Source organism: Balaenoptera musculus, chromosome 13 (assembly GCF_009873245.2).
Source record: "Balaenoptera musculus isolate JJ_BM4_2016_0621 chromosome 13, mBalMus1.pri.v3, whole genome shotgun sequence".
Taxonomy (NCBI): Eukaryota; Metazoa; Chordata; class Mammalia; order Artiodactyla; family Balaenopteridae; genus Balaenoptera; species Balaenoptera musculus.
Genome location: NC_045797.1, coordinates 75,530,559 through 75,543,373, shown reverse-complemented (window position 1 = coordinate 75,543,373; position 12,815 = coordinate 75,530,559). Strand labels below are relative to the sequence as shown.

At 39.0% G+C, this 12,815-nt stretch overlaps 1 protein-coding gene, 1 long non-coding RNA gene and 1 pseudogene across 4 annotated transcripts in view; 1 reads left to right on the top strand and 2 right to left on the bottom strand.

The window, feature by feature from the left end:
* The window catches only part of WDR35 (WD repeat domain 35), a 62,657-nt gene extending 51,572 nt beyond the window's left edge, over nt 1–11,085 (bottom strand). For all 3 annotated transcript variants that reach the window (XM_036873776.1, XM_036873777.1, XM_036873779.1), the window contains exons 1-4: nt 10,957–11,085; nt 9,926–10,043; nt 2,597–2,668; nt 1,437–1,529 (exon numbers count right to left, since the gene is read on the bottom strand). In XM_036873776.1, coding sequence (XP_036729671.1) covers nt 1,437–1,529; nt 2,597–2,668; nt 9,926–10,043; nt 10,957–10,980 — 307 coding nt within the window. In that variant the 5' untranslated portion in view covers nt 10,981–11,085. The remainder of the gene's footprint in view (nt 1–1,436; nt 1,530–2,596; nt 2,669–9,925; nt 10,044–10,956) is intronic.
* LOC118906284 lies at nt 4,274–6,017 on the bottom strand (annotated as a pseudogene).
* Nucleotides 11,086–11,178: 93 nt separating the features above from the next.
* On the top strand, nt 11,179–12,804 carry LOC118906254. Its single transcript, XR_005022463.1, has 2 exons — nt 11,179–11,339; nt 12,454–12,804. It is a non-coding gene; the product is annotated as an uncharacterized LOC118906254 (long non-coding RNA).
* The last annotated feature ends 11 nt before the right edge of the window (nt 12,805–12,815 follow it).

Here is a 12,815-nt window from a genome sequence, read left to right as displayed (position 1 = left end):
AACCTGAGACATTAAACTATGAAATCTTCAAATCCAACAGAACAAGATGAAAAAATAACTTAGGCCTTGACTAATAATTGCTTCAAAGATTATCACAGAAAACACAATAAATGCCCATCTTTTTTCTCTCTCTCTCTCTTTCTCCCTTTCTTTCTTTCTTCCTTTTTTTCTGTCAATTAAAAAACAAAACTTCATTTGCTTCTGAAGGCTGAAACAACTGATTTTTCTCAAAGTCTGACTTTTCCCACTTGAGTACACCTCAGATAATAACCAAGGAAAGAACAAAATAACCACAATTACTTCGTAAGTATGCACAAACTCTCCAATGATTAATTATAGGCATATTAAATATAAGCATATTAATGTTAAAGCTCTAAGACTGCTTGAAAAAATTTTTAAACAGTTCATATCACATTAGTGATATCACATCACTAATGCTGAGTGACAAAAATGTTCTTGTACATGGGGTTGGAGTGAGATGTGACTTGTCTCAAGGTGTGACCAAATGTGAGGCAAATCACAGGGCTATTCTGTTTTCTTTTTGTTTTTTAAAAGGCTTTACTACATTCTGGTACAGGGAATTCTGGCCTGAAGCCAAGCAAGTAATCATGTAACATGGAATAACTAGTCAGAGCAGGGTATTATCCATCAAGACTGAGGCTCAGAGAGGACCTACTTTGGAAAAAGACAAAGTTTAATCTCCTATATTTTCACATTCTACTCACTACACACATATACATAGACATAAACTTTAAAAATAAATAAATGAGTTTGTGTACTACACCATGTTTTAATTAAGAATTTTTAAAAGGTATACACCGTGAATGTTTTTAAAACAACACACATAAACTAAGGTACCCTTTTCACTTAAAGATGATGGCTACAGGCCCCAAGAGAACGTGTTTTATGAGTTATTTTTCTGGTAATAGTGATGCACCTAAATTAATCCCTCTCTTGTTCTCTCTTGTGGGCAAAAGACACAAATTGTGAGCCAGTAGTCAGAGCTGAGATAAAATCTATATCCAAGAAGGAAAAGGAAGCTAACTGACTCATTAAAGGAAATTAATTATTGCTTTTGACATCTTCATAAAGTGTTTTTATCTGCTGAACTAACTCCAGCCACTGACCACAGAGAAACTAATCTTACTGGAAATCTGAAAAAAAGAGCTATCTCAAGCAGAAACGATTCTGCCAAGAGCCTAAGTTCAGTTTGTAGATAACCAACAGTCACATAATTCACTTTCTTAATGCAAGGTCACAGTTCAAAAGAAATACGGTTAAAGGGAAAAGTAGGAAGCCATAAACCCAGAAATATCACCCTTGTGAACTCCTACTGCCAGTTAAAAAGGGTCTATTTCAAAGATGCTGTTTCCCCATTCAAATACTGTAATCCAGACTCCAATTTGGGAAAGATTAAATAAGCTCTCCTAAGATACCTTTATATAACATCCAAACAATGATAAGACCATTTTGATCACTGGTAGTCAACTTCTGATATTGTTCATTCCATGTTACAACTTGAACAGAACCTAAAAAATTGTAAGACAATTTAGAAAATTTAAAAAAAGCTACAATTAATTTCAAATTTATATTTTTATAATAAACACCAAGAGCATGTTAAAATCAATACTGTTCCTGGGCAACAAACAGTAATTAACAGTCTTTAATATTACTCATAAATGTTCATAGGATGCAGTTACTATTATCACTGATTTCTACAATAATGCATAATACTAATTTTCATGTTTATTCCTATTTCATGCCAGCTAAGGTACCAATTATGATCAGCTGCAAGAGCTGCCATATATCTGATGACCGAAACAAATGTAAGTAAGATTTACCCAATTTGCCTGACTCCCCAAGATTATTATGCCCAAAGGACATCATACTAAGTACTTGTTTTTTGAGGGAGGTGGTATTTGTTTGTCATTATTATGTCCCCTAATCTCTCCCCCTGCCCCACACCTTGTTTTCCATTCTAGTAGTAACACACTCTTGAGCAGCTCTTAAACCTCTGGGTTAAAGGAACAAATGTGTTTTTTTTAGTTTTCTTAATCCTTAAGTACTTTATTGTATATTTCCTAAGAACAAGGACATTCTCTTTCAAAACTATTTTACAAATTAGAAATTTTAACACTGATACAATATTATCTCCAACCCACAGTCCACATTTAAGTTTTATCAATTGTCCAAATAATGTCCTTTATAGATACTTGTTTTTCTCATTTCAAGATCCAGTCTAGGATCATCTAGTACATTCAGTTGTCAGGTCTCTTTAGTCTACTTTTATCTGGGACCATAAAACAGACTCTAAAAAAGGATTATATCTTATCCATAGACAGATAACAGTATTTTTAATATTTAAAATTACAGCTACTTTTTTCATATCTATTGAAGATGTTATTTAATCATGTGAAAGTTGTTGAATGATTCTAGGCTGTGTTAATTATGGCTAAATAGAAAGGATTACTTTAAATATTACCATCATTTAAAATGATGACATTTTTGCATTAAGTAGATGGTTTGCATTAAGTAGGTTTCTAAATACCTAAAGATAATACTATTCAAATATGATTTAAAAATTTACATGACTCACCACTATGACCTTCAAGAGTCTGATTCATAGAAAGGTTACTAGGGGCTGCAAGACCCCTCAATTTTGCATCATCTAGAACAAAAACAAAAACAAAAAATACCACGGAAAATATATGAAAGTGACAGATTATAAGATTTTGACATTTCTTGCTTTTTTTGAAAGGAGTTCCTATTCCTGGATAATATTAGAAAGATTTTTTTTAAGCATGCCTTATCCTGATCTGTTTTTCTCAACATGGACAATAACACCTACCCCCTTGCAAAGATGTTATTCTGGCAAAATAAAGCAAAATGTATAAAAGAACATTGTTTATTCAGTATACTGAATATATTAGTAATTATTATTGCTACTTATTCCTTCCCAAAAGATAACGAATAGAAGTATTTATGACATATGGATTGAGAATTCTAAAGCATAAGAGGGATCAAAAAGCAAAGACTTTGGAAACTAGTTTTTACTAGATTTTGCAGAATCTTATATTCATTCATTCATTCATTCATTCAACAAATATTTATTGAATGTCTACACTCTTCTATGCACTGTAGAAGACTCTGAAAATAAATGATGAACAAAAGCCCTCTGCCCTCAGAGAGCTTGTAGTCTACTGAGGGGACAGATATTATATACACACATACCCACAAAAATATATATGCATATATATGAAATTATAAACTGGGGAAGTAAAGGCATAATAGGAGACAGTAACAGAAGGGGATTAATTTAGATTTAAGGGAGAACCAGGGAAGGATTTCTGAAGAAATGATATCTAAACTGAGACTGAAGGAGAAACTGGGAAAAACCAAGCCAGATAGGGGGGAAAGTATTACAGGCTAGGAAACAGCAAGTGCAAAAGCCCCTGGGTAGAAGTATAGAGGCTTCGGCAAACTGAAAGAAGGCCTATGTGGTTGAATTAGTGGAGAATGGCATAAGATAAGGCAGAAGTGATAGGCACAGAAAAAATTATAAAGTCTTTGCAGGAAGTGATAAAAATTTTAGATTTTATCCAAAGTACAATGTAAGCCTTTAAAGACTGTTTTTTATTCAAAGTGACTTATTCTCCTTGATTATTAATCATACTATAGAGAAGAATACAATAATACAATAATATAAAATGTCATCTCAGTAAATTAATCTTCACTTAGAAAATCTGATTGCTACATGTAAAATATAACATTTAAAAATACAAATTTATGAAAATCTTAACAATTTGTGAGAGTGGGAATTATAAAAGTTGATGCTGAAGAAAATTCTCCTTTCAGATATCATGTATCTTAAAAAATTATGAAAAATATTCTTTATTCTGAAAACAATCTCAGGAAAAAAAAAATACCTGAGTTCCTCTAAAACCATTAGTTCTAATTATCCAGTTACTGTCTTGGTAACATTAACAATAATACACATATATAACATCACAATCATCCGTCAAACAATTAGGATAGAATCAACTTGACATACATGTTAGGTTGAACATTATTTTTTTAACAGAGGGTTCTTTCACTCATTGACTCTTTTAAAGATTGTACTACACACTTAAGCCTTATTCTACTCTTCTAAAAAAAAATTTGATACAAACATTCTTCTTAACTTATAGCACTGAAAATCCATTCTAAGGCCTATAGTCAGAGTCACTGTAACCAAGCAAAATTAGTGATATGTGATTCCAAGGGTTTGCAGGACCTAACATATCTGAAAGTGTGATGAAGTAGTTCCATCTTTCCATTTGTTTATATGGTCTGAATTCACAATTCTGCATAGCAGGTATGTTTTCTCTTTGTTAAACCACAAAGTACAGGACTCTTGACAAAATATATTCTGACAGATGACAATAAGTTTTTGAAATTCTACTTGACATGGTGAACAAACAGCATCCACATCTGAACACTGTCTTTTGCCGGCAGCAACTCCAGAACTTGATCATGCAGAAAATATCTGCAAAACCTACCTGAAAGTTCTGATGTCCAAAAAAAAAAAAGTCAAAAGTTTTCAATGAGGTGGAGTAAAGCCACCAAGATCCCAAGACTCCACTGAGTTACATTAAACTACCCATGGCCAAGAAACAAACCAAACTGGCATGGTATGTGCTTCTAAAAGCACATACCAATAACCCTTGGATTTAAAAGGCATGATGAAAGGAGGCACCAATAAAAGAAGGCATTTGAAACCCCTGAAGAGGGATTTCGGAATGAAATCAGTAATTCCAACCATCCAAAGTATCTCCCAGAAGCTCAAAAAGTCCAAAGGATTTAAAAAGATTAAACTGTCATAAAGTGACTGAGAATGAGAGATACCACAAAGGGGAACAGAAGACCCTGCTCAGAACACCAGTAACCAAGCGCACTAAATCTCTGAGCACCTTTATCTTACGAAAACCTGGCTGATGTTCATAAATATCAGTTTTTACATTTTGCATCCATAAAACTGGTTAGCTTTTATTTGCATACATAAAAGTTGTTAGCAGGGCTTCCCTGGTGGCGCAGTGGTTGAGAATCTGCCTGCCAATGCAGGGGACACGGGTTCGAGACCTGGTCTGGGAAGATCCCACGTGCCGCGGAGGAACTAGGCCCGTGAGCAACAATTACTGAGCCTGCGCGTCTGGAGCCTGTGCTCCGCAACAAAAGAGGCTGCGATAGTGAGAGGCCCGCGCACCACGATGAAGAGTGGCCCCCTCTTGCCACAGCTAGAGAAAGCCCTTGCACAGAAACGAAGACCCAACACAGCCATAAATAAATAAATAAATAAAAATTTAATGGAAAACAAATTGTGTTTGTTGGCATTGTGGAGAATCCAAATGAATTCATTATTTATTGAAAAAAAAAACAAAGGACCAGAATATTAAAAAAAAAAAAAAAAAAGTTGTTAACAGCCCAATTCCAAGAGAAATTCCTGTTATGTGCTGCATAGTAAGTTTGACAAGCAGGATCAAAATATATGGAAGACATTTCGGTAACACTTGAAGAGAGGGTGGGATTCTGAGAAGGAGCTGCTACGGGTTCTCCAGACTCCCTGGCAGGATCACCTGACTGCCTTGCTTCTCTGCGTGATTGGCTACCAGTGACCATGTGCACATCCATGGGTACAGCTATGGACACCTGACCTGATATTTCTGGAGCCTGGGTTTTCAGCACATTCTTTAGGTACGGAGTTGGTGTGGATTATGAACATCTCTAGAACAAAGGCAAGAAGCTTCACACGTCCAAAGTCTCGCTACATGGGCACGTCGGAAGGCTGAGGCACTCCCACTGCCTGCGGTTCCTGAAGGACTATGCAGGTGGCTACAGTTGGCTTGTATGGTCTTGGAACACTTTTTCTCTGACCTGAATGTTTGCTTTAGGGTGATACCTCCTCTAATGAAGATGAGGAGACTGCACCCTCTGTAGCAGTGGCAGGAAGAGCAAGAGATGCCATCTCTAGTCAGGGCCATCACCCTCAAACCCCACCACAAGCAACTCTGGCCCAGGCTGGCAGCCCTTTAGAGACTTTTAGCAGGGAAATAACATGATCTGGTTCTTTTTTTTTTTTTAAGATCACAGTAGCTGGAGTGTGAAGAATAGACTAGAAAGAGGCAAAAAACAATGAAGGGAGGGAAGCTGATTCTCACAACAGTCTAGGTGAGAGCTGATAGTGGCTGGGACTAGAGAGGTAGCACGGGACAAAGGAAAAGGATGGATTCAGATACTCTTTGGAGATAGAAGCATAGGGTTGTTGATGAAGGTGATGTTAAGGGGGATGAAGGGGGCTTCTAGCTTGAGCAAATGGGTGAAATTTAAGATATTTATTGAAATGGAGAGAAATGAAAGAAGACATATGGGAGAATGTCAAGAGTTCAGTTTTAGACAAAGTAAGTATGAGATGCCTGTGAAAGATTCTTGCGGAGATGTCCAAGTCTGAAAAATCAGAACTGGGCTACAGATATATATTTAGGAATCGTCACCCCATAGATGGCATTTAAAGCCAAGGGAATGAAAGAACAAGTCTAAAGAGAATGTAAAACGAAGAGAGTCCAGAACCAACTTCTCAGGAATTCGAACAGTTAGAGGAGAATCTAGTAAAGAGACTGAGAACTTACCAGAAAGGAAAGGAGGGGAAAGCAATATGTATAAATATAACAATAATTTAAAACATTTCTATTCTCCTTTTGTCTTGAAAAATAATGGTTCAAGACAGAAGGAAAGGTCAAATGCTGATAAGAACCCAAAAAAGCCATCCATGAGATTTGGAAAATGAAAGTCATAGGTGAGGGAGAAAAAAGAGGGAGAAGGCAGACTGATACTCCAAGGACAGAGAGAGGATAAAACAGTGATGAGGTCCCTGAGGAGGTGAGAGGAGGTGGTCTCCAGCAAAGCCTGTGGAAGGTGGCCCGTGAGAGAAGGAGGGTACCGCCTCCCCATCTTAACCTGCTGGAAGAAGCTGGGGCAAACGCTGATTCTAGTTCCTTTCCTTCTAAGGCAAGGGAGTGAAAACTGGGAATGCCACCACAGGGGATGCAACATAGTGCTTCAAATGTACTCGGCATGCAATATCTGGTGATTGTTACTGGAGGGATCTGTTGCATCACAACTATTACTATTAAATACAATAGACTGACCTTTTAAGAATCACCCAACAATATTCCTCATATTTATCTCTTTCAACATGATTTACACTCATTAAGTTCCAAAACAAATAATTTACTCCATATTTCAAGCCTCTCAAGAAACTATTTTCCATCTTGCTCACTAATTTCAAAGAATACTCTAACCACACTTCATCAAAAATGCAGAACAGGGACTTCCCTGGTGGCACGGTGGATAAGACTATGTGTTCCCAGTGAAGGGGGCCAGGGTTCGATCCCTGGTCAGGGAACTAGACCCCACATGCATGCTGCAACAAAGAGTTCGCATGCCACAACTAAGGAGCCCGCGTGCTGCAACTAAGGACCCGGTGAGCCACAACTAAGGAGCCTGCGAGCCACAACTAAGAAGCCCACCTGCTGCAACTAAGACCTGGTGCAACCAAATAAATAAATAAATAAAATACCAATTAAAAAAACATATATATATATTTTTTTTTAAATGCAGAACAGGAAATGAAGTAATTTTTTTCTTGAAAAGCCTTCAATAGTAAACATAATAAATGCATTTCTTAATGTAACTAAAACTTCCTACATATTTTAAGGAAAATAAAAATATGTATATGTACATATACTTATATATATTCGAGAAATATAACAGAGACAAAAATTTTCTTTTAACACAGTTAAGAAAACTAAAGTGTTGAGAGATTAAATTACTAAACATCAGAAGCCAAACTCTGATTGGTACATAAGTATCTACCTTCCAAGTTTGCCTTTTATTTCATATAGTTAATCTAGCACATCAAAACAATTATTCTTTCTTTGCTTAGACTGCCATGAGCCCTCCTCATAGTGGGTAAAAACGAGGCTTTGGGGGCTTCCCTGGTGGCGCAGTGGTTGAGACTCTGCCTGCTAATGCAGGGGACACGGGTTCGCGCCCTGGTCTGGGAAGATCCCACATGCCATGGAGCAACTAGGCCCGTGAGCCACAGCTACTGAGCCTGCGCGTCTGGAGCCTGTGCTCCGTAACAAAAAGAGGCCACAATAGTGAGAGGCCCGAGCACCGCGATGAAGAGTAGCCCCCGCTTGCCGCAACTACAGGAAGCCCTAGCACAGAAACGAAGACCCAACATAGTAATCAATCAATCAATCAATAAATCTTTAAAAAAAAAAACAAAAAAAAAACGAGGCTTTGAAAGTGAAACAAACTAAGTTTTGATGGAAGAAATTTTCACATATTGAGGTATGGGGAAGTCATTCTGGCTTACATATTATTTAGCTTAAACTTTATGCTAATTGGAACAGTCTGTTTTGTAGCCTATCACACATATCTTGTATATGTGCTTTAACCATTAAAGAAAAGTGTGCATTGTCCAGAAGTAAAGAATGTCCATTCTGGAGACAGAGATCAATGCCTCCCTTCCTGGGACCTCAATGCTAGTACTCCTTCGATGATAAGGCTCCCTTCCCAGGTGCCAAAGCCATACTGACTTGCTGTGTAGGAAGCAAATATATTCCTTGAAGGAATGCACCCCTGTCGTGTTTGATGTTCTTTGCTCTGACTAGAGATAAAACCATGCTGAAAACCATCTTCTTCGGAATAGTTCCTCAGAGCTGTCTGAGAGGCTGCCTCCCCAGCTATAGTCCTCAGTTTGGCTCAAATAAAATTCTTTTCTAGTCCTATTACTTCAAATCTTAGCTGTGTCTCTTATTTCCTGTGTGACCTTGGACAAGTTATTAACTGATCAGCACCTAGTTTTCTCATCTGGAATACCTACCTCTCAAGATTATTGTGAAGTCAAATTAGATAGTGAAGGTTAAACACCCCAGACATAGAAAGTGCTCAATAAATATTTATAACTACCACTTCAAAGCTGTAAAGCAGTGTTACTCCAAGTGCGGTCTGAGAATCAGCAACACCAGCATCATTAGAAATGCAAATTCTCAGACCGAATTCCAGATCTACTCTGGGGCTTGGGTCCAGAAATCTGTTTTAACAAACTCTTCAGATGATTCTTATGCCTGATAAAGCTTGAGAAGCAATGCTGTAAGGAATCCAAAATGTAATTTAGTTCAACCCTTCATTTTACAAAAGACTGAACTAAAACCCAAATATACTCAGCAACTTGCTGAAAGACATTCAGAAGTCTTATGGCAGAGCTGAGGTTCCAACTCCAATCTCTTTATCTAGCTCTCCAACCTAGAGCAACACTAGATAATAAAGAAATGTGAAACTGTTTGCTATGATTCCAGAGAACTAGGAAAAGAGAAATCAAGCTGTAAAACACAAGAGACTTATTACTAAAAATATTTTTTTAAATCCCATTTTCTGTTCTTGGGAACTAGGTGCATAATTATTAACACATCTGAAAAGTGGAAAGGACAACAAAGGCCTGTAAATAATCTGCCAAAACGTGAGATTTTTGTGACCTTACTGAAATGCTGATTCACATCATTTTTATTTTACTTTATTTATTTTAGACTCCTACTAATATAGCACAACCAATACACATAAAACAACATAATGACTTAGTTTTCATTCTTCATTCATTTTCATTTGCCATCATAATTTCAGCAAAAGCCATCTGATGTTTACATTCAATATTTTCTGAACTTTGTTACAAAAATACTCTAGAAGAACACCCCAAAATGTTTGGGTTTTTGTTCTTTTTCCTTTTCAAAGAATTAGAATTGCATACTGACAAATACCATGAGCAAATCTCTCTGACCAAATGATTTTCCATCAAGTTCAAACATTTGGGCTTGCATTCATTTACCTGTCTGTGTCTCTAATTTCAAAACCTTCAGTAATCCATCTTCACCACCACATGCTATGAATCCTTGGTCCTTGTTCCAAGATATACATTTCAGCTTCACATTATTGGGAATGGCAATCTGAAAAGCAACCACACCCCCTCTCACAGCTTTTCACCAAGGGGTTGGGAATGAGTCTACAGGAAACGAAGGCTGAAGAAGAAAAACGGCCAGCCTTGCAGAAATGTGAGCCGTTATGAAAATGAGCATAGTCCCCTGAACTGCCCTGGGCCCATTTGGGAAAGAGAGAAAGGACTGCCCACAAGGAGAAGGGCAGTGACTGCAAACGAACCCAATGGGGAGTGACCTGATGGATTTTTAAAAGGGGGAAGGGGGACTTCCCTGGTGATCCAGTGGTTAAGACTCCCCGCTCCCAATTCAGGGGGCCTGAGTTCAATCGCTGGTCAAGGAACTAGATCCCACATGCCACAACTAAAGATCCCGCATGCCGCAACCAAAAGATCCCGCAGGCATCAATGAAGATCCCACGTGCTGCAACTGAGCCCCTGCGCAGCCAAATAAATAAATAAATATTTTTTTTAAAAAATAAATAAAAGGGGGTAGGGATAACGGAAGTATAAATCTATATCATCAATTCATATTCCCTTTCTGCATACACTTTGGCTACATTTTTATTACTTTTCTCCTGCCCAGAGGCCTGTGATGATCCAAAGAGTTTAAATCACCTGGATAAGCAACAGGTGAAGGAGGAAAGATAGGGAAGCACGAAGTGATCAGCCCTGCAGGCCCCCCAAAAGGACCTAACCAGGGGCAGGAATGGGAAAGAATCATGCGAGAGGGCTGCTGTCTCCGCCAAGGACTATTTGGGTCTGGGAGACCATCAGGCGGAGGTTCGCGGCTGGACCATGCAGGAAGGTGGGCGGAGGGATGTCGAAGCCGGGATCACCACTCATGGCCTTTCCGGCAGGATGCGGGAATCGCCCGCAGGTCGAGAGACCAGAGGAGGAGCGAGGGCGAACCCCGGGAAACTCACTTTCTTGCTCAAGTAAAAGAACATTCTGGGAACCCCGAGAGGACGACGCCAGTAGATAAAGCCCGGCACAGGAAACTTCTTCTAAGCCGCCAATCGCTAGTACCCGCGGCCCTTGGGAGCTCCGGTCGCCCTGGCAACCGCCGCCTCCGAGTCGCATCCGGGGCGCCGAGGGACACTTCCGGCGTCGTCCTCGTCTCGCCGGGCGTCGTACGCCTGCGCGGACGTCGCGGGGGTGATAGCCCCGCTGTCGCTGGCAGGACCTGGTCGCTTTGCTTCTGGGCTTTTCTGCCCAGCGCCCTGGCTCGTAGCCTCAGCTGCCCTCCGACTGGGCGGGCTTCGAGGACCGGCCACACCTCGGACGGTCGCGGCGGAACTCGATTGAGGTGTAGTACCAAGTCAGTAAGGGCGCCCATTCAAATGAGGTCTTAAAGATAAGGTGTTCCGTAAGCCCCGAAATCCCAGTATTGTGAAAGGGAAAAGTTATTTACTGTATTTGGTAGACTGGCGCCGTTGGCCAAAGGAAGGTACAAACGTGCATTTTCAGAGCGTGCAAACCTTCCTTTGTGCCTTTGGGGATGGGAGAGCCCCCTGGAGCAATTTGGGGGTGGGAGATTTGGTTAATTCTGTTTTAGTACTTTTTAACAACTTGTTTAAGCTGTTACTGCAGCCCAAGGGTCCTTATAAAAAGAATAAGTGTGTACACTTGAAACTAACACAACATTGTAAATTACCTACACTTCAATTTTTTTTTAATTTTTAAAAAGAGAAAAAAAATATGTGTGAGCTGTGGGCTGTTACAGCATATAATTGCCATTGGGGCATAGCCTCCCATTTTTAAGTACTTGAGGTGTTTGGTATTTTCTTGCCTGTGGTCCACTGTATTCTTTTTCTACCTTATTTCTTTCTTCAGTTCTCCTTGTCCTTTCTGAATGCTTGGAGAGTTACAGATCACCACAATTTTAGACATAGCGCAGAAACTCCTATGAAATATTCAGTCTCATCTGTTTTTTTAATTTGTCTCTGGTTTTACCTTTTACCATATTTGCGGCTACGACTGTTGATTTGTATAATCTAGTGTGTACTTTATGCAGCGGTAGCTAATTTCCCCACCTAGAGTCTTTCCCCATCTCAGGCAAATAACATTCAAATCCTTTGACCCGAGTCTCTTGCCTCACCCAGCATACTCGAAAATTGACGATGGTCCTAGTGCCTTTCCTATTAAATCTAAACCCAAACTAAAATCAGATATTCCTTCGTTCTTAAAATGTTTTTACTTTGGTGCCCCCACTTTAAGCAAGCCAGTATACTTTTTTCAGTCCCACTATTCCTGTGTGCTTCCAAGGCCATTTTATATATCCTATGATGTTCCTGCTTCCTTGGCCAATTGCGCCTAGCCAAACGCACACATCAGGTCTCCCTGAGAAATCCTTCCCAAACTTAAGCCCGATCCCATTCAGATAATATGTTTGTTTTCAAATGAATGTGTATCTTTTTCAGCACCAACTACATCCCTAAGATATGTTTGTCGGCACCGGATCACAGGCTCCCCATACTGGACTCAAGAAAGAAATCAATTGTCTAAGCCAGGGGATTCCAGTCAACTGGTTAAGCTTAAGACATGATTAGTTCAAGCTACTGATGGTCACACTCTTGAAAATTTGTCTCTCTTTAAATACCTTTCCCTAGTTCTTGCACATGAGCTCTCATTTATTCCTCCTATAACACCATTTCTTTGTGATATATTAATATAACTGATTGTGTGCTCAAATAAGTTTGGAAAATAATACTTGCTCTGTGTCAGGTGCTTTCAAAAATGTTGAGCAATAACAATATATGTTTCATATAATATTTACTGCCTT